Source organism: Desmodus rotundus, chromosome 8 (genome assembly GCF_022682495.2).
Source record: "Desmodus rotundus isolate HL8 chromosome 8, HLdesRot8A.1, whole genome shotgun sequence".
Taxonomy (NCBI): Eukaryota; Metazoa; Chordata; class Mammalia; order Chiroptera; family Phyllostomidae; genus Desmodus; species Desmodus rotundus.
In genome coordinates, this window is record NC_071394.1 from 5,746,091 (window position 1) to 5,768,562 (window position 22,472).

General features: G+C 44.8%; 1 protein-coding gene across 4 annotated transcripts in view; it reads left to right on the plus strand.

Moving 5' to 3' along the window:
* DNAAF11 (dynein axonemal assembly factor 11) overlaps positions 1 to 22,472 on the plus strand; it is a 62,557-nt gene that overhangs the window by 32,092 nt on the left and 7,993 nt on the right. For all 4 annotated transcript variants that reach the window (XR_006652890.3, XR_008427535.2, XR_008427534.2 and 1 more), the window contains 4 exons: positions 525 to 590; positions 3,840 to 3,909; positions 4,772 to 4,867; positions 19,227 to 19,312. Coding sequence is in view for 1 of the 4 variants with exons in the window: in XM_045181692.3 (XP_045037627.2) it covers positions 525 to 590; positions 3,840 to 3,909; positions 4,772 to 4,867; positions 19,227 to 19,312 (318 nt within the window). In the remaining 3 variants the exon portion in view is untranslated. The remainder of the gene's footprint in view (positions 1 to 524; positions 591 to 3,839; positions 3,910 to 4,771; positions 4,868 to 19,226; positions 19,313 to 22,472) is intronic.

Sequence of the window (22,472 nt, forward strand, 5' to 3'; positions counted from 1 at the left end):
GGACAAACCATGGCAGTGTTTCAGCATTCCCCAAGGTGACAGAAAGGTCGGCGATGAAAGGAGAAGAGAAAAGATGGTGAGGGAAAGGGAGCCGAGGCTGCTTAAAACTTAAGGAAGAGCCTATTGGACAAGGGGAGACAAATACAGCGTGTAGTTCTCCGTGATATTTGCAGTGTTTTAGTTTGCTCCTAGCAACTCCAACAGCATGGGAAAGAAAACTGTAACCACCAGATGTCCCTATCTCTGCACCAATGCCATTTTTTCTGTATGTAATTTACCTTAAGATTCTCACATTTAAACAGTGTAAACAAATAGTTTATGAATCTACTACAGATTTCTGTTGAAATTTTTAAATTAACATAGACATTCTATTATTCAGCTGCCAAAATGATTGTCATTGGAAATTATTATATAATTACTGTGAAATTTACTTTTGATAGTGGGATGAGGCTGTTTTCTAAAGTGTTGCTAAAGACATCATCTTTTTCTTTTTTGTCTTTTTCCCCAAATGGATTATTCCTTAGACTTGATTTCTCTTTGAAAGATGATGAAAAACGTAACCAGATCACCCTGGACCTGGCTGTGTACAGGTAAAGCCATCTTATTATGCATTTATTTAGTGGCGTTTCTGCCTATTTTCATTCTCAGCTGCCATCTCTTGAGTTGTGAAACATTTTGAAATGAAACTCGGTATAAAACATCACCTACTCCTCTCCCAGCACTTCTTTCTACTCCCCTCCCCCCACCCCGTGCTTTTTGATTTCTACTGACAAGCTATACATTTACTTCTATTTTTTAAAATTTTGGTCAAGGCAAGAACTTTGTCTTGTTTGTTTGTTCCTCCCTCCTTATATCTCCAGCACCTAAAACAGTTCCTGGCACCTGATAGGAACTCAGTAAGTACAGGAATGGATGGATGGATGGATGGATGGATAGATGGGTGAATAGTGATGATAGGAACCAATAGGAGCATTTATATGCATGAATTGTAACAAAGGTTTTTCTCTTTTTAAGGGCTGTCTTACATGCTGTATTTTATTTAATCTTTTGTAACCCAGTGAAGAAGGAGGGATTATCATCCTGGAATTTTCCAGGAAGGGAAAAATTTTCAGAGAGTGAGTCTTGTCAAAGTAAAGAGAGTAATTGGAGAAGCCAGAACATGAACTCCCAGGCTTAGTTCCAACTTTTTTTTTAAATTGTGGTAAAATACATAAATTAAAATTTAACCAATTCAACTGTTTCAAGTGTGTAAATTAGTGAAATTTAATAAATTTACAATGTTGTGCAACCATTACTACTATCCACTTCTGGGAAGTTTTCATTGCCCAGAAAGGAAGCCCCAGACCCATTAAGCATCACTCCTGGCATCCCTTTTCCCTGATGACCCCTAACCTGCTTTCTGTCTCCATAGATTTGCCTTTTCCAGATACTTCATATACATTGGACCACCTGTGACCTTTGTGTCTGGCTTCTTTCACATAGCGGGATGTCTTTAGGCTTCATTTACGTTGTAGCATCTGTCAGAATTCCCTCCCTTTTCATGGCTGACTAATATTCCACCGTGCGGATAATAGGCCACCCACTCACCAAATGATGGGCATCTGGGTTGTTTCCACCCTTGGCTGTTGGGAATTGGGGCCAGCTCTTGGTGCGGTCCCTTCCTCTGCACCCCAGCTGCCTCTCCCATGTGCCTGTCAATCCTTCAGCCTGCCCCCTAACCCTGTGTGGCCCGGTCACCTGACATGCCTTGAAGGAGCTCTCAGCTCTTCTACACCAGCTCCCTGCCCGCTGTTCCTCCAGCTCCCCAAGCTGCCCTCTGGCTTGTGTTTCCAGTTAAACATTCTCTGTTACATCTTTTTTGGGCCTTTCCACTTTTAGGCCTTATTCCCGGAGTTTAATGAATGTGCAGTCTTTTCTCTTTTTAGCTCTGTTGACTGCTTCACCTTCAATCTTTAAAGGAAAACTTTCCACATCCCTGTGCGTGTGCATTTGCAAAGAGCAGGGATATGTCTCCTGCCCAGGTAGTGAAGTCCTTCTATTCCCATGATGCTGTCTAAACCAATTACACTAAAATCCCTCGTTATCTACATTGGCACGTGGCTATACTCATGAAGTTCATTCATTCATTCACGTATCCTTCCTGCCTTTATTTGATGAATACCTGTAGAATACCTACTATGTGCCAGGCACCAGAGACTGTAACTGGCCAGTTCTAAATACAGTTACCACTCTCCTATAGCCTGAGGCCCAGTGGGGCAGACAGACAGCTGGCAGGCAGGCAAACAGTAAGTCCTCACAAAGGGAGAAGAGCGCCCTGCAGGAGAGGAACAGAGACCAGGGACAGGGAACAACAGTGTGTGTAGTTTGGTGGCCGGGGCCGTAGTCAGGGCAAGTCAGCAGTGTGGGCACGGAAAAGATAAGGATGAGAAGGAAGCAGTGAGGTCTGAGCAGCCCCGGCGGGAGGTCGTGTTTAGGCAGAGGAAAGCAGCGCCTGCAGAGATCTCGTTGTAGGTAGGGACAGCGAGTACCTCAGGAGGCCCTAAGCATGGACGAGAATATGTCATCCATTCATGGGTGTGGTAGATAGTACACATGACATTTTAGGAGACCTTGGCTCTACGCCTTATTATCATAAATTTTAAAAAGACTGTTTATTTATTTTTAGAGGGCAAGGGAGGGAGAAAGAGAGGGAGAGACACGTCGATGTGAGAGAGAAATATCGATTGGTTGCCTCTCACACACCCAGTTCCTGACTGGGAACCGAATCCACAACCCAGGCACACGCCCTGACAAGGAATTGAACTGGCAACCCTTCACTTTGTGGGACGATGCCCAACCAACTGAGCCACACCGATCAGGGCTAATATCATAATTTTTATTAAATAAAATGGAATGGTGCTTTATGAACACTAACTATGTCTAGGTACCACACGTGTCTTCATATCAACCTAAGCGAATAGGTACTATTCATATGCCCATTTCACAGGTGAGGAAACTGAGGCTCAGAGAGGTAAAAGAATGTAGTCCAAGGTAATAAAGCAGGAAGGTCTGGAGTCCTCGTCACAGGACTGTGTGACTGAAGCCTGTGCCCGTAGCCCCAGGGTCACCTACGTGCTGGGGTGTTTCTGATTTTTGAATCATCACTGCATTTTCTAATGTTCACCATCACTATTTTAAAATGTGTAAAAATGGTTATTTGGCTAACAGAGGGAGGTGAGATCTACATGTTTCATTTGTTCAGGAAGTGGAGGAGGGTAATTGCCACCTGGTCCTGGGAACACGGCCACAGCTGGGCGCTTTGCTCACTCAGCAAGACGTGCCTTCCCAGGGAGAAGCAAGCCAGTGGGAGGGGGAGTGGTACCAGGGCAGCGGCAGGGGGTGGAGAGCCGCTAAGGAAACAGGAGCTGGGGGTGGGGACCCCCTCCCTCCCCCCCCCGCCCCCCCCCTGCCACTACCCCCCTCCCCCCAGCAGAGTTCAGTCAGCAGTCGTGGCTGTTCAGGTCGGTCTGAGGGGCTTAAAATAAAATATTCATGAAAGAATATGGCATGCTGTGCTTTGCAAACCTCTGGTATTTCAGGCCTCCGATGTTTCTGGGTGAGGGGCACTCAATGCCAACTGTGCCCATGGGTCTAAAACTGAAATCGCTGATGTATTGAATTTCCTTTGGTCTGAGGATTTAACTCATGGCTAATTTCTTAAGACCTGTTTAGCATGGAAAACTGTGCATTTACAATGGGAGGTCCCATGTGTGTGCGTTTGTACTTGTAAATTAATGGTCAGACTTAATATTTTTGAAAAACCACAAGGTTTAGTATGTTTAATGGGTTGAATTTTCAAGGTACATGGATACCTCTTTAATCGATGTTGATGTGCAGCCAACTTACGTGCGAGTGACAGTCAAAGGAAAGGTAAGTGCGGCCCCGCACTGTCACAGGCTCAGAAGCCACGCCTTGGACTCAGCCAGGTTGCCCGAACATTGTTTTAAGTTACATTAAAATAGAAAAGGGGACACCCACTCAGAGAGCTGTTTTCTGGGCACGTGATTTTATGCCATGGGAGCAGGGTTCAGCAGGTGTGGTGGCTGATCACTGCGCTGAGTGATAAAGTTAATGTTTTTAACCCGTGTCCAATGCGTTGGTACTTTTCCCAAAGCTGTTATGTATATTGTAGCCTATGCTTGAAATTATTTTTAAATAATATACCAATTTTATTTTGTGTATTGTGTTGTATTTTTTCCCACTACCATTTAGTCCCCTTGTGCCCCCCACCCCACCCACCTCAGTCCCTCACTGTTGTCTGTGAGTCCTTTCTCCTTTTTGCTCAATCCCTCTACCCCTACCCTCTTTTAAAATGAAATTGTCGATGTTTTCATTCATAGTAACTGTAATTTCATCACTTTTGAAATAGTAGTTTTAGCTAATTCTAAGCATTCATCTCAGGTAGCTCGAAGACTTTGAAATGGAAATATGTTGATGTCATATGACAGTACCATTTACCTACAGATCCTTTGTCAGCCACGTAAACATAAATGGGCCAGTGAGTGTTTCATTTTTGTGATCGATGATTGTTCTTGAGACTTTTCATTAAAACAGGTAAAATAGTTCACGCCTGTGAAGCATAGCCCACATATTATTTTTTTCTAGTAATTCTAAGCACATTTTAGAAAACCGAATGATGGATCTTAAATCTGTAATGAAAATATCTCTTGAAGTAACTACTCTCTCACGTAAAACGCGCCTACTCTCCGTGACACCCCCTCTTCGTCTTCAGCCCTTTCAGCTGGTCCTCCCGGCAGAAGTCAAGCCCGATAGCAGCTCTGCTAGAAGGTCTCAGACCACAGGGCACCTGGTGGTCTGCATGCCCAAGGTAGGTGATGCCATCTGGATCAATTTCAAGTGTGGTTATGTTGGTGTCTGCAGGTACTTGACCTGTCAGGGCTATGACTTCTGATCGAAGTTTTATTTTGGTTGAGAAAGCCAGAAAATCTATGCACACCAGCTTAGGCAGGAGAACAAAGACCTGTGAGAACAGAGAACCGAGACCAGGACGTGGCTGGGGCCTAAGGGAACTCGTCCTGCCAGGAGTCCCTGCCTCTGCAGCCTGCCCTACCTCTGCAGACCAGGGTGTGGGTGGGAGTTGGCCTGTGCAAACCACGCGATTCTCCGAGCATGCCTATTACACGGTGATCAGTACTTTCCTCGCCCGTAACTGTGAGAGATGTAGTCGGCCTTGGCTATCTAAGAATGTGTTTGAATTCCAAATATCGAGCTTACCAGTTTTGTGACTTTGGGCAAATTTTGAACCATTCTAGGCTTCTCGGTCCTAATTAACATTTAAGAGACATAATGCACATAAAATCCATAGTACTGTGAGAGCACTCCATAAATATTGCTAGTATTATTTTTTGTATTTTGTGATATAGACAAGATACTATTTTAGCTAAAATTCTTTATTGTCTGTTTTTTGAGGGAGGGGTGATGTAGTTATACTTTTGATACGAATCACATAAACAGAGAGATCTTTCCAGTCACCATGGAATGAAAGTTCCTCTGGATGGATTAAGCCAGTTTAGCTGAAAAGTGCAAGTTTTTAGCTGAACCCTGGACAATTCAACCAATCTCTGGCCAAAGAGATGGTAGCATTTTGTTTAGTTTCTGTTATTTTATATTTGGTTCCTATTATCTCATGGCATGAGCTAGGGGTGGGATGAGCTTTGCCCAAGTCACTCAGGTTTCAAAGGAGAAGAATAGATAAGCCAGTTAAAATGGGGTTCTACTTCTGAAGAAAAGGCGAATGGGTCAGGCGTGTCCACCACCAAGAGTATAAACTTGATTAGCCAATAAGGTTTCGATGATGATTTAATAATCCCTCATTTTCCTATAGCTGGTTTTGCAACAGATTGATTATGGATAATCATTTATGTATTTTTACTCTGAGGCCATAAAATAGCAAATATAATTTGTTGTCAAGCAGGAAAATAAACACAACTGTGAGAACTGCATTGTCCTTGGTGACTGCAACACATTAGGAAATGTGTGCTCATTAGAATGCCCCGTAGGGAAGTGGAGGGGATACTTAATTACTGCAGTACTTTGATATGACGTTTGTATAGCCCTCTGGTCAGTAGGTTTTGTTTTCTTTTTTTTTTGAAATTTTCATTCTAACTGAAGAACCAGAGCCTAAATGGTAGCTGCTGCTTCCCAGAAGGAAACCAAGCCCTGGTTTGCGTGCCTCCTGCGGGCGCCCGGCAGCTGATCCGAAGGCTTTGCTGTCCCTGCTTATGGATCTTTTAAACAAATACGGCTTTCTATCTCTGTTTTCCTTTTTGTTTTTATACCTGTAAACTTTTCATCTTCAATACACCTGAAAAGTATGAAAATTATGTATCCAGTGATATGTTTTCCCATTTATTACTCTTCCTTTATGTCCCTTGGAAGTCGTTTTTCGTAGTCTTTTCTCTGTAGCTGCCACATACTCTCTCGAGTGTGTTTACAGTTACCATACCTATGGTTCCAGTTCCCATTTTTCGTGGGGATATTCCCCCATCACATTTTCTCAGAGCTTATGCTTGGCCTCCCATATATTTTCTCAAGTGTGAGGTCAGACTAAGTTCTGTGTCCATCAGCAATCTTACCATCCGCAGCCTGGGCATGCTGGGCTCCTGATCTCGTCACAGGCCAAGTTAACGAGATTTCACTGAGATTTTGCATTCACGGAAAAGCTTGCATCGAGTCATTAAATTAAACTCCCATCTAGATTGTCAATTGACAAGTTACAGGAACACTCCAAGAATATGCTTTATGATTTCCTTTGGGTGTTCTTGCAGAATAATTAACTGAGATTAAGGAAGTTTCCATGTGAACAGAACAGCAAAATGTATTTACAGCTTTCAGCTGGTGAACATACTGCTCGGTTCCGCTACACTGAGCACAGAGGTGAAGGTCACATACTAAGGTCAGTATTGCAGACCATGATTCTAAAACGCAGTCTCAAACTCTGCTCTCCTTATTAGTTGGACGTCTGTTTCCCAGTACCTTCTACTCAGATACACTTGTCGTGTGCCAATCATAAGTTCACTCTTAGTGTCTGATTGTTCATTTCGAGTGCATCCGTAGTGAGGGCTGCTAGGTTGTTCTGTCCCATTAATACTGCTACTCTTTTCGGTACATGATTTCTCATTCGTAAAACTTCCAGAAGCATCAAAAGTTAATTTCCACATACTTCAAGCATCATCTCTTCCCTTGCTTGGCCTTCCTTCCCGGCTCTGTGAATAAACTGTTCGTGCTCTACGCAGACTCTCCAGAAGTGTGGTGGATCCTGTCTCCATTTGTCTTGGAGAGACCATTGTCCCCTCTGACAGTTCCCTATTCTCTCTCCTGCTTCCCTGAATTTCCCCCGTCGGCATTTTACATTAGAAAACACGCAGAATCACCTGCCTTCCTAAACACAGAACACAATGAAAACACCCCCCTCTGTTTATTGCCCTGATCTGCTTTCCCGCAAAACTCTTCAAACAGACATTTGGGTTTGCTTGCTAGTTCTTCTCCTACCGGGGCCTCCGAAAGCCGGCGTGTCTAGTCGTTGAATTCTGGGACCCCCTTCTCTTCTCCACTCGTACTCATTCCCTGCATAATCTCTTCTAATCTAACGACTTCAAATACCATCTCTCGATCCCCGTCATCCGCTCATTGCCAACTAGGTAATTAGGAATAGCAAACACAATGAGGAAAACTTAGGGAGATAGACTGTGTGTTTTTAAAACAACTTAGTGATACCAATACCTATTAAGAGAGTGGGCAACTTCTGTCCACAGGTCCAGGAGAAATGGCGGAGGGGATAAACCATATTTCCCACGAGCACACAGAGATGAGAAGAACAGTGCTGTTTCAGAGGCTGCCATGGTGGGGTTTTTATAAACCTCCCCCACTTTGCCATATGACTCTGAAGGATCATGACCTAGGAGAGGTGAACAAAAGCCAGCCACTTCTCAGAAGGTCTTGCGGCCTGTCTACATGGCTATCTAAATGGCCCCCAAACCGGACCTTGAACTTGAATGAAGGTAGTCTTAGATGAATACCACCCACACGTGCCTCACAAGTAAACATTGCCATGGACTCAAATAATAGATAGATAGATAGATAGATAGATAGATAGATAGATAGATAGATAGATAGTTTTTTTCAGAGAGTACACAGTCACAAAGTTAAGCTAGGCACTCACAGAGACATGAGTGGGACCAGTGGAAACCCAGCCAGTGTTTTGGAGCTGGTCATACCAGGTTGTTCTCTTCCTCCTGAGAGTCCCACAGTTACTGCAGATATTAAATTGTGAGGCAGAGACTGTAAAACACTGTTTCAATTCGAGGTCTTCCGGAAGTGGAACCTAGTGTAGGGCTATGAGTACAGCAGTTTACTAGGTAAGGAAGGGAATGCTGGTCGGGAAGTAGGGACGGGAAGGCAGCAGAGAGACAGGGTCCTGGTGAGCCAGCATCCCCAGTGGGGAAGCTCTGGGGCACCGTGTAAAACACCCATCTCAGGGTGGCTCTGCCTAAGGGCTGATGGGAGTGGGATGGTGGCGGAGCACCAGCCCCTGAGACTCTTCTCGGGTGTCGACTTCTCCCCGCTGTGGGGATCTGGGGGTGGGGGTGGTATAGAAGCCCCAGCATTTCTGAACTGTTGCCGACATAGATCGAGCCAGGTAATCGTGTGAGTGGAAGATATTTCCAACTGAGACCATCTCTAGCAAGATTGTGAAAAAGGATATTTTCTTTTCTTTTTAAACATCATTATCATCCTTGATGTTTGCCCTAACTTCACAAAATATTGTCAGTTTTAGGCTGTGTTGTGTAGATGATCCTCAATGGAGACCTGCCAAGTAAGATTGCGCTTCACAAGTAAAAAAGCGTCTTGAAGGAACCATTGTTAGTTATATTTGTTCTCCTTTTATTTCAAAGTCTTATGACTGTCAATACTGGTTTCACATATTAATATCAGCCATCGCACCTTTTAAAAATTTCCTCGGATAACTTGGGTAACTTTGGAACCGAAGCTAGTATTTTTATGCTTCTTATTTTTTTTATCAGTTTTCAAAATTTAAATTTTCTTTGCTTCCAAGTATATATTTCTTTGAGATAGAGTATACTTCAGAAATATTTGACTTATATAGGTATTTTTATCTGTTCAAAGATTTCATGTATAAGTGTAGACTAATAAAAATGTTTTATTGATTCTAAAGTTTTATATTAATAATATTCCTGTATGGGAATCTGAATTTTGTATTTCAAATGTTCAATACCAGAATTATGGACAATTAACTAATCAATCTAAACACCAGAGATGTAAGAAGATGTACAATTCACAAGTGACCCAGTTCCTCTGAAGCCGATATGAGGACTGTTAAAAGTAGCCATCTGTTTCACTCGCAGGGCTGGGCCTCATTGCCGAGGACAGTGTGCCCAGCAACCGATTCCACCCCCGACCCTCCAGATCGGATCACTGGCTTACAGCAAGGCAGCCTGGTGTCTAGTGGGCCTAGTTTGGGAGACAAGTTAGGAAGAAAATAATGTGGAGACGTTTTTAGAAATGACTTTGTGGTGGAGATATTGTTAAATGTGCGCACTTAAGCAAACTGATGCCGTGCCCATAAGTAAATTACATGGAAGTTATTAATATCAGATTGGGGAAGTAAGGTGCTAGAACTCAGAAACAGAAAACTTTCTGCAACATTATGGAAAGCCATAGACAATTTATGAACTACTAATTACTCAATTCAAATATTTATTCAGTTCATCTAAGATTTGTTGAGAACTTAGCGTGAGTAAAGCACTGTGAGAACTCCCGTGGGAGAGAAGAATAAATGATACGGGTCTCTTTGGTCCTTCTTCATGTCTTCCTTGTTGACTCCACTGACCTTCAACCAGGTCTGCCCTCACCCGGTATCTAAGTCACAGTTTCCAGGAGGCTCAGGCTTTTGTCAAGCAGTATTCTTCCCTTCTGCTTAAACTTGCAATTATGTTATTGGCTCAGAGACTAGTGTCACAGTTGCAACTGCTGGGATCTTCTGTGGTACAGGTGGCACACACAAGGCCCTCCACCTTGTTACATCCGCACGGCACCTTGTTTCTACCCGGCGGCAGAACCGAGCTCCTTGCCCCTAGTTAAGGAGCAGTTACATGTATACAGTCCTAAAGTTACATTCGGCCCTTTGAAGGCAACCGTGAGGCTGATGTGGCCCCCAGTGAAAATGAGTTTGACACCCCTGGTCTGTGGGCACCCCGAATCTGTTTCCCCCAGTTAGATCCAGCACCAACAGGGCCCTGCCTGCATGAAGCTGCAGCCTGTGGAGCTCCTGCCGCTTCCCCATTTATACACCTAATGGGTAGGAATAGGCATCTTGAGGTGGTTTTCTCTTAGTTCTAGTCTGTTGACATTCATTCATTCATTTATATTCATTCATTCAGATACAGTGGTACCTTGGTACTCGTTGTTAATTCTTTCCAATGAGTGGCAAGCAAATGACAGCTGATGAAGCATTTTTCTCATCAAAATGCAACGAGTGCCAGGTTTGACAAGTTCCAAAGCCAATGAGTACCGAGATATGACTGTATTCTATACATTTTAACAAACGCCTACTGCATGCTAGGCATCTGTGCAAAGTTCTTGGAAATGCAAAGCAAGAGGAAGACTTGCACTGAATTAGACACCTGAGGGACATCTCTGCAGAGTTCGGACTGAGCCTCTGATACCTTCCTGACGTGTAGCCTTCAACTGAAGGTCTAATGAGGGCTTCTCTGTTCGAGTCCCTGGTCCATCCCTCCCCCATTCGCCTGCTACTGAGACACTGTCCTCTTTCTACAGCCTGTCCACAGTCTCACGGCAGTAGCTGTACTTGTTCTGAGTAGGGTTGCTAAGGGTTCGAAAGTTGTTTTCTTTGGAAGAGCAGTGAAGGTGATAGAAAGTTGTGTGATTCATAGAACTTAGATTAAAACATGAAAATGGACAACTTGTGAGTGGGGAGAACAACCATACAAACACTCTCTGTTTCACCCCCCCATATATACTTTGCATTTAATTACATTGATATTTAATATAAAATCTTCAGGGAAAATGGCTAGAATTAAATAAAAATGTGTAAATTACCAAGAGTTACAGAAAATAAATACAAAAAATTCAATAGTTTCACAGAATAGAAAAACATGAGAAAAAAACATAAAAAGCAGAAAATCTCTAAGAAAGGAAGAGGTGTAAAATTAATTATGCTACCCCACTTACAAGAACATGGCTGAATCTAAAAAACAAGAAATATATAAAGAAAAAATGGATAGAGCTGTAGTAAGTGATTTCAAGTAAATTAGAGTAGTTATGGCAAAATTAATGTCAGACATGACAGAATTTAAAGCAAAAACCACATTAACTGAAACAAGGATTGTTCTGTAGTAACAAAAAATAACATAAAATAAAGATCCAGTTGCCTTTTATTCCTTAGATTAAGGAATTATTATTATTTCAGTGTCTAAAGTATAAGGTCTTATGAACATAAGGAAAAAAATCAAAAGAATCAGCTCTGGAAGATTTATGACTAATTTCCATCCTTGATAGATACGATCAACCCAAAATAAGGCCATTATTTGCATAATATAATTGAGATAGTTTAAAAAGTTCATAATAGACAAAACCCTATGAAAACTTCATTTTCATTTCCAAAAGAAAAAAATTACAGAAATTACATTTAATTACAAGTTAATAGAAATATAGTTGAATAGAAAATGTAGAGTAAATAAACAAGTAAAATTGGGAAATTCAAAATAATGTCCTAAAATGCTATTAAACCACAATGAAAAATTTAAAATATAGTTATATATTATTGAGAAAACAAAAGATGTAAATGTTAGCAAGCTCCATAGGCTTTAGAACTCACCCCTCTCCCACCTGTATTCCCCCCCACCCCAACTAGTTCATGTCCATGGGTCGCAGTATCAAAGACACTTTAAATGCCAACTGAGAAGCCAATTGAATGCATAATCGGCAGACTAACTTAAAATGGCCAAATGAACCCATAATTTTGTTCTGCAGACCTGCTACTCCCACAGTCTTCCTTGTCTCAGAAAATGGCACAATCGTCTACCCAAATGGCCGAGTCAAAGCTTAGGATGCAACCTTGACTTAACTCTTACCTTTGCAATTCGTATCTTGTTGGTGTTTCCACCCAGAACATATCCTGCATCAGTTACTCATCACCACCTCCTCCCCTCATCCTTGTCCAAGCCAGCGTCCTCTCCCACCAGGACCTCACATGGCCCCGCTTCCCCTGCTTTATCCTCCCCGTCTTGCGACGATCTCTCTACAGCATCTTCTTCCTCTTGCTTACTCTCATTATACACATCCCAGACTTGGCTGCTTTTTCCCTTCACAGTAGCCTCATTTCCCCCACAAGACTTGTACTTGCTGATTTTTTTTCCTGCTAAGGGTGCTTGGCCCCTTGTTCTTTTCTTCCGTGTCTCCTTTGCATGGTGCAGGCCTTCACTCCAGTGTCACTTTCCACGGGCACGTGTCCTGACCATCAGAGCTGACGTGGCCAGCCACATTCTTTCCCCCAGCCATCTTTCCCAGCCATGCTACCCAGCTCATCACTGCTGCCTCATTTATCGCTGAAAGGAATGTCCTCGTTTGTTCAGTTTCGTGTGGTTTGCCTTCTCCTATCTAAGTCTAAGTGTCAAGTTCATGACAGCAGGGGCCTTCACTCACTCGATGTGTGGAGTAGTCCTGTCTTCTAGGAAGTACCAAATATTAGTTGAAGAATGAAGCCCCAAAGGGCTTATTCATGCCTTATCATGCCTTATGTTTTCTGACTATTTCTCCCAGCTGGTCACTTGGTTCTTACTTTTTATTGGATAATAAGACAAAGTTTTTAGCTTTGATTGATTCTGATGTGAATAATTTTATTCCTGTTTGGGTCTTTGCTTTTTTTTTCCTATTCATGAAACCTTAACTTCATACATAGTCTCCTGAGTTTTCTTCCAGAAGCTTTATCATGTTAGCTTTTATCTTTAAGTCTGTGATCCATTAAAACATTTTTTAAATATAAGATATGAAGCAGTTCTCAAGGTTGATTTTTTTCCCCCCCAAATGAATATGTAGTTCTGGCACCAAAAGATTTTACTTTCCCCATTGAATGGCTTTTTCACCTTTGTCAAAAATCAATGCCCTTATAAGTAAGGGCCTGTTTGTAGCCTTTGTATTTTGTTCCATTGATCTGTCTGTTCATCATTATGCCTGTACCACGTTGTGTTGATGACTATGGCTTTATAATGAAGCTGGGAGAGTGTAACTTCTACAGCTTCATTCTTTTACATGATCATTTTGGCTGTTCTTGGTTCTTGGCATTTTTGTATAAATTTAAGAATCAGCTTGTCAATTTCCATACAAAATTCCTGTTGTGATGGGCCACGTCCAGCTGGAGCCAGATGACACGGGCAGCTGGTTAATTACGCCTGCAGGGTTCCACCTCCCTGTGCTCGGCAGATCAGGGCAAAATCAAGGTAAGAAGCGGGTATGATGGCGAGCAGGCTCAGCCCCTGTACTGAGTTAGGGTGCCACGCAAGCCCTCTTAAATACCGCACAGGCCTGGACTAAAGTGTATAAAATTCAGTCGCTGATGTTAAATTCTTTTTAAGGACACTATCCATTTAACTTTCTTGTTAACCTTTGTGTTGTTCTTCTCTGGGGAAACTGTGGGTACTTCATGCAACTGTCCCCCTTTAAGAGGATGGGTAAGTGCTAGGTGATCTTGAAGGCAGAGTCCAAAACCTGTCTCACATGAGACAGTGGGAAGCTAGAGAAATGTGTGCAAATTTGTAATCTCAACTGAAGCCCAAAAGAACAGCTTAACTAGTCAACAGATTACATGTGAGTGTCCTCACAGGCAATTTGATGGCTGTTAACACACATTTCGGCAGTTTTTCAACAGGATTATATACATTTTTTCAGAGTGGAGTTGGGGTGGGGCAGAAACTTGACTATAATAGGCTAAAAAGAGAGAAAAGTATGTTTTTTATCTAGTGAGGAGAGACTCTTGAAAAGCCGTGACTGCAATGGACCTGGTATTTTTGTTAACATCACACACGTTAGCTACTGAAAAAAAGAGTGCTTTTAGAACGTGCTCTTTCACCTGAGACGAATAGCTGTATCACTGAAGGGCGGTGGGGGGAGGGGGCTGGTCGGGGGAGGGGGGCCAGGGGCGCACTGTGAAAGATCCCATCATTCTTGGGCAAAGTCCAATTCCCTTCAAATGAAGTCTCCTAAGATCTGACCTCTGCCTAGCTGTTCAGCCTTATTTCCAGCTGTCAGCTGCCTAACATCTTGTGCTAGTTTGTGTGGTTCTTTGCCTTCCCGTCTTTGTTCATGCTTTTTCCTCTCCCTGGAATGTTCTCTATCCCCTGCATGACTTCTACCTTCTGACAAATTCTCACCCATTCTTTAAAACTCATATCGAACCTCGCACCCTGCAGTGAGCCTTCTTGGATCCCTGCTCCCCATGCCCCCCAGATGTGTCCCTCCCCTGGGCTTCCCTCCCTCACAGTCTCTGCGTTTATCTATCAATCGCACTATCATCAGTGTATTTTAACTGATTATGTGCCTCTATCCTGCATGAGATAATCAGGGATAACATTTTAATCTGTCATTCTATATCTACCACTTATTCCTACGCTTGGCGCAGAACAGGTGCTCAGTAAATATTTCTCTGAGCAGAATTAATGGAAGGAATAGTTGCAACTGTGATGCAAAGAGAAAGAGAAATTTACTTCTGGTTTTCATGAATACTGGTGTTTAAGAAGCCAGGATGAGTTTGCAGGAAAAAGTTGAAAGGTTGGTTGTTTTATATTTTGTTTCTCAACAAATATTTCCAATTATGGACATTTTCTTTGTCCATTCACTCTTTTAGTTTACTGCTAGCCAGTCTTCATCTGACATGGAGTGATGTTTGCCTATTCTTATTTAATGTTATATAAATAACTTTTAAGTTGAAATCACCGCTTTGTGGGTCAAAAATAGTCAGACATTGGCAATTTCTGTGGTTCAACCTAAATATAAGGTCATGTCTCCCTCCCTTGCATCTGTTTGCTGTCTTTTTACGCTTTTTACACAGCTCAGCTAGCCTGGGCCTCCTGTGTTAGTAACTCCTATGGTTGGTAAAGCCACCGCGTGCGCTTTGGTAAAGGAAATAGAGGTTGTCTCTGGACAGTGTGTGGCCTCGAGGTCATGGGACACCACCCCAGGGTACTGCTTAGGTCACGGCCAGAAAGGCACCTGTCAGGAAGGCCTCGGAAGGGACGCCAACCTCTGCATTCTGAAGGAGAGCGGGCTCCATTACCACCTCCACGTTCTCTCCAGTCCACTGCAGGACTCTGTAAGAGTTAAAGTAATGTTTAGCCTCGTTAAAACAGTGTACCTTTGTGCCTATCCCACAATCGAATTTTCAAGTCGTTGCTTACATTTCTCTCTGTGGATTCAGGAAACCATTAGTCCCACGTTATCTGATGCACTAAACGTGTTTTGGCCCTTACAGCTTCTCCATTAGTCACTTCTGAACGTGCTCAGCATAAACGAATTAGATGCTTGATGATAATGAGCATCGCTTCCTAGAGGAGGAGCTGCCCTGTGACTGCAGGTACAGGAGGAAAGCCAAGGTCAGGCTTTCAGGGCCTTGGAGCTCTGAACCTGTGGTCCTCTGCTTGGGAAAATGGGGCCTCTTATCAGCAGAGTTGTACCTGCTGTTTCTACGAATGTTGGTGTTAACATTTTCCATACTGCTGGTTTCTTAATCCCTTTTAACTTTTAAGCTTAAAAGAGCCTTTGAAACTAACTGAGCTAGCTGAAAATATCTTTTAAAAATAAGAAACACATTTAGATTCTGGTGCACAGCAAATTCTCTGTGAAGAAAAGTTCCAAATTTGTGCCTCTATTTGCATTTCCAGAAACGCAGAGTATCTTTGTCTGAACTTATTATGTGACAAATAACTGTTAGGAACGGGTGTGTTAAGACTAATTATGCCTATGCTCCCATTCTTGTTAGTGCGTTTGCAACATGAAACAACACAAAACTTGGGTTTTGGGCTCAAGAGCTTTTTTCTTGAAGTTGATATTTTAATGAATTTCCACCCGTATTGGCCTCAGCAGTGTAATTAAAATATTAAGAAGTAAAACGAGGTGCTAAATTGCCTTTCCCCTGAGGAAGCCGGTCCTGAGTTGGAGATGAGCATGTAGGGTGTTTGTTAGGTTGTGGCCTCTGGCCCGGGGCCTGTGGCAGGGCAGGAAGGAGCTGGGGGCTGGCCGTGACAAGGGCTCAGCACCGGCCTCAGCCAGCACCTCCAGGCACTCTGGGCTGACACTGTCCTTGGAGTTGTCCTGCGTCAGGCGAAGGGGGCAGCTGCAGACCCCGTATCGTGCAGAGACTGGAACACCTGGGCTCAGGGTTCTCACACCAACACAGGTCCCAGGCAGGTGGAGGAAGGAGCAGGGAGTTCCAGAAGGGCACCAGCCACGCGGTCAAGGACCACAATGAATTAGGGATACCTGGTACAGGTGATTGTGCTTCTTCCCCGTGGAGAATCGGGCAGCTCACTCCTGGGTTTGGGCTCAGCCCGGTCACGTTCCCAACTCTCTGGTATGGTTAATACAAACTGAAATTACTTAAAATTACAACATCAGTGTCTCCACTGCACTAACCACATTTCAAATGCTCAGCAGCCATGCTGGACGGCACAGAGCGTTTCCACCAGTACAGAAAGTTCTATGGGGTCGTGCAGCCCGCATACCAAGCAGCCCTTCTCTCCCAGGTGCTGCCACCTCCCCAGATGCTGCAGGAGGAAGGGGCCGTGCCTCACAACCCTGATGGCCCTTCTCTGCTGCCCTCAACTGGGAGGAAGCTCTGTTTTATCCCCTCAACCCTGTCTTTCTTTCATATTGGACAATGATGCGGCTTAATAAACCAGAACTGGGATCAAGAGCAACTGAAAAGTATTTCCGTTTCCTTACGGCTGTCCAGAGAGGTGGGGGAAGTATTGTATTCATCGCGCCAGTACTGTTAGGGAAAAGGAAGAAAACCAGTTTAAGCTCATAAACATTCACACCTTGCCACGGTAACATCCAAAATTATAACATTGTTGCCCAGCAGGAAATTCGTGGAAAGCAATCCAGTTGTGGCATGAAGTATATTTTAAAGCAGAACAAATAAAACATCTTAGAATCAGCCTCCTCCCCGATAAACTGCATTTGATGATGATGCAAACCCGCCTTGCTGGGCGAGGCTCGCGGTGAGTCACCGCCGTTAATTCTTCAGTCGGCCTGGCAGGGGCGGCTTCAGTTGCAGACTCTGCCACAGCGTTCTGCCGCGAGTTTTTGTTATGCAGACTGTACCTCTTTTAAAACGTCTCTGAACAAACTCTTCCAGGCTTCAAGTTTAATGTCTTTAGCACATGCAATATTCATAGTTTTTGTTTTTCTTCTGGAGTCTCAGCAAAAGTCTGGCCTCCGCACAGAGATTTGGGTGATGCTTAAAGGTGTTTTTCCCCAGCCGGCTGCTCGGGACGCATACCGAGAAGGTGGTGTTTGAGCAGGTCTTTCTTCTGCATTGCGCGTAGGCCCTCCTGTGGGGTCTGTGGGAAGGGAAGGACAAACTCATGTCCATGTTCTTCTGTGTAAGGGAGCGGAAAGAAACCACACGGTCACACACAGACTGAATTTTTATAAAAACATGATAGAAAAATATACAACTGCACTAGCTTAAAAAAAAAAAACCCAAACAAACCGGCCCTTGTACTATTTCAGGGAAAGCTTGCTGTCGAGGATGGTTATCTGTAAGAGCACTCACCCACCATACGTGTGCTAAACACGGACTAAGCCTTCGGGGGTTCTGACCCATGGAGCACACCACCGAGGATCGCTAGTCAAATGGGAAATGCTAATGTGAATGAGTCCAGCATTGCAATGTGAAGGCCTAGGAAAGATTGGATGGGAGAATCTGCTATCGACTGCAGGCTAAACGGGGGCTCTAACTTCCTTCCCAAACTCAGATGGTGGGTCCAGCTTCTATGCCTGGGCCTGCAGATGGGAGCAGGGGTTGGGGCTGGGCCTTCAGGGTCCAAGCCTGGTCTTTCTCCTTCATCATTTGCATGGATGTGACTGCCGCCATGCAAGTCTCAGGCAGAGCAAAGAAGGGGGGCAGGTGTCCCTCACCTGCCAGCGGAGTTACCCTGCCTACCGCCAGTGAGATGTGGCCAGTAAGGGAAGCCTTTCCCTGCCAAAGAGCAAGTGCCGATATGGGTGGGGAGAGGCGTGGACACCCACTTCCGATCTCTCCCTTGAAAAGCAGAGGCAGAAGCCCCGACCTGGGTCCGTGGACCACAGCAATATGAGGCGAGAAGTTTTTGATTTTCTTCTCTGCCTACAAGTAATCCCTGCCTCGTCAGAATACTGGGAAGTGGGGGGTGAGTAAGTAACATACGTGCAGTACCTAGCTAGCATGGGAAGCATGTGCCCAGCCTGTTGTCAGGGCCTGACAAGTCCTCACACATTCTCTCCTCTCCCGCCCCTCCCATCTTGATGCTTCCGATGGCAGGTGCTGCCCTGAGGGATCTCTCCTGGGCGTTTGTTGAATTGAATCAATCTGATTTATTTATTGAGACCTCACACACTTCACACTGAGGTTATTTAGCTTAAAAGAAGTAGTAAAATTATAGGATTTTTCAGACCCAGAAGGGCCCTTTGAGATCACTCTCATTCCTTCCTTTTACAGAGGGAGAGACCAGAGTCCAATGGGCTGGGGAGACGGGGGTCCGAGCCCCCAGCTCAGAGTGCTGTCGCCTGCAGCACACTCACGGGGAGCTGTTGAAAGGTGGTGTCTCAGTCACATCTGTGTGCCCAGCTCTCCCAAACGTGTCTGGCATGTTGCTGGCTCTCAGAAAGTTCATTGTTAAGTGAATTAATTCACCATATTGTCCCACTTGCCTTTTGGCAAATGCATTATAGCTTGTGGCTTTGCAAGACTGTTGTGAACAGATGTGACATAACCTTTCATGCCACGTAGAAGCTTCAAGTGAGACTCTGTCATGGATTATGTAGTGAAAATTAAAATACTTTAGCATCTTAAAAATATGTACATATATAATGTTCTTCAAGACCCGGCAGAGAGTAATATCCACTTAGCGTGTGCTGTGTTTCCCTTTTAGGTTGGAGAAGTCGTCACTGGCGGCCAGCGAGCATCCAGGTCTGTGAAGAGCACCTCGGACAGCGGCCGAGAGCAAACACAGGACAGGTACCACCTCTGGGCTTTTTTACAGTGTTCTCTTCAGTGTTGTCGGTGGCTAGGTGCACCCCCCAAAAGATACAATTATTTAAAGTTTTAAAATGATTCCTACCGTGAATGCTAACCCCCAAAACATAGACATCTGACTTGCAAGGCTCTTGATCTCTAAAATCAAACCCGTGTACTCAGAGGTCCCAGTTTCTCATGACGGTAAGAGTGGTGATGTCCATGCCAGAGCCTGCTGCCACTTCCGGCGCCCTTGCTTTGCCCCGTGGGTACACCATGTAACCTCAGTTTACAGAGGGAGAGAGCGAGGGAGAGCGACATTTAGAATGTTTCAAGGTCACGTAGCCACTGCTGAGCCCTGCTGCTGATGCTGCCCGCACTGCGTGCCTTTTAGTGACTCACGCACCACCTCATAGGTTCCAGATCTCAAGGCTGCGAGGTGCCAAGGGGCCCATTGTGTCTCCCCTCTGCCAGCCTCCTAGTCACAGGTCGTCTTCCAGCCTCTGCTTAAGCATCTTTCCCGCCAGGACCTTCACCCTTTCTAGAGAATATTCACCCGCTTCTGAGGATTTCCTGGTGGTAGGAGGGCTCTCCAATTCCTAACCGAAGATTCCGGCTCTTCCCACTGGGGACCTTCGGAACGAAGCCCACCCCCATCAGCAGGGATACCCTGCAGAGTATTTTGGACGGAGCTCCCATTATTTCTCAGTCTTCCCTTACAATGAACGTCTCAGTTCTTCCAACTTTCCTTCTGCTTGTCATGATTTCCATACCCTGCGTCCAGATGGCAACATCTATTTTGAACCGGCACAAACTATCTTTGTGGTACGAATGCACAGGCCAGAATTATCCTTATAAAAATACCTGAACAGGAGCTGTATTTGTGTCTTGCATAATCCAAGCAGCTAGGCGTTTGTATATTCAAAGACAACTGTCGGAGTTCCGTGGGGTTTGTCTAAACAGGTATGGAATTGAATTCCTGTTGAAAAGTAGGGAGCTGTTTTTAACTGTGGAATTCCACCCGTATTTCCCAGCTTAGTGATTTCCATTTCAGATGCATGTGTGATTTGCAGACATTCAAGGGTATTAGGACTATCGTGAATAGTCACGGTCATAACTAACCCCCGGCAGCATCCGCGCACATGAAGACGTGCAGCTGATTTGTGAGGGGTCGCGCCCCCATGGGAAGCCCGGTCATTGCAGGCCGCCTGGAGCCGGTTCTCAGGCCCCAGGAAAACTGTCCTCGCTGGGATTACACGTGCTGACTACGGATGTCTGTGCACCATCCTGCCCAGGAGCACCTCCTGTGTTATTTTTAAAGAGCATTTCTTTTTCATCTTTATTAATAAGAAATGATCACCTCACAAGTATACGTAATGCAGGGCGGGGCAAAGTAGGTTTACAGTTGTACATGTGGGAAATAATACAATGATAAAGAAATAGTAACACAAGAAAAAACTCTTTCATGTACTCACACCTGTAAACCCACAGCGCTTTGCCCACCCTGTGTACCTGCGTGAGGGCTGTCTGTGGTGCTCCTGAGTCACGACAGACTTCCTGATCCAATCACCTCTGCCTCCGGCCTCACAAGCCCTTACCAAAGAGCTGCCTGCAAAGGCTGCACACAGGACCGAGCAGGTGGGCGGGTGGTTTGGGGGAACAAAGAGCCGCTGACACCCCAGGACCATGGAGGGCTCTGGAGCCTCCCCTGGCCATTGCGGTCCTTTCCTCGTGCTGTGGAGACAGGGCTGGGGGAAACGGAGGAACAAGTGGAGTGGGCTTTGGCTCACCCAGACTGGATGGGCTTGTGCCTGGGGAGAGGTGCCTGGTTCAGTGCACCCTCGTGGTCCTGCATTGCTGGACGATGAAGGAAGACCCACAGCTTCCGCACACTCGGCTTTGTTGAGCGTTGTATGTCTACCTTGTGCTGTGTGACGCTCTGCAGCATCTTACCTTTGGCGTTCACAATAACGACGGGCTGAATCCCCTTATTCCTAATGCACTGAGGTTCAAAGAGACCGAGTACTCTGCCCAAGATCACAGAGGCGCTCAGTGAGTGGCAGAACCAGGATTATAAATCTCGGTGCATTCTTGGGCTTGCCTCCTTCCTCTCTTCATGGTGTCTTTTTTTTTTTTCCTTAAATATACTTTCTTCTCAGGAGCAGTCTTAGGTTCACAGCAAAACTGAATGGAGAGCACAGAGGTTTTTCATGTGCAGACGCCCCATTATTATCGATGTGTCCCCCACCCGAGTGGTGCATTTGTTACAATCGGTGAACCTGCACTGACACATTGTTGTCACCCAGAGTTCTAGTTTCCATTAGACAACATCAGACTCGGTGTTGCTCACTCTGTGGATTTGGACAAATGCATAACGACATGTATCCACCGTCATGGTGTCCTACAGAGCAGCTGCACTGCCCTAAAACTCCTCCGGGCCCCGCCTCCTCAGCCCCCTCAGCCTCCTCTGCCTCCAGCCCCTGGCAGCTGTTGAACTTTTTACTGTCTCCGTAGTTTCGCCTTCTCCAAAATGTTGTGTAGCTGGTATCCTATGGTATGTAGCCTTTTCACAGTGATTTATTTCTCTTCATGATAGGCATTCAGAGTTCTTCCATGTCTTTTTGTGATTTCATAATGCACTTTTTGGCACTGAATAATATTCCATTTTCTGTATGGACTGCAGTTCACTTACTCATTTACCTACTGGAGGACATCTTGGTTGCTTCCAGTTTTGGACAGTTATAAATAAAGCTGCTACAAACATCGTGTGGTTGTAAGTTCTCAACTCCTTTGGGTCAGTGCCGAGGAGTGCGATGGCTAGATCGCATGGGGAGAGTGTGCGTGGTTTTGTGAGAAGGAGCCGGTCTGTCTCCAGAGCGGCCGCACCGTTGTGCTTCCCCACACGCGGCGAGTGAGCGCTCCCGTTGCTCCACGTCCTCGCCGGCATTTGCTGTGGCCGGTGGTCGGGGTTTTGGCCATTCTACTAGGTGTGTCGTGCTAAGTCCTTGCTTTAATTTGCATTTCCCTGATGACATGTGGTGTGGAGCATCTTTTCCTGTGTTTATTGCCAGCGGCACATCTACCCTGGGGAGGGTTCTGTGAAGGCCTTTGGCCTATCTTTCAATCACGTTGTTTGTCTTCTTGTTGAGTTTTATGAGTTCCT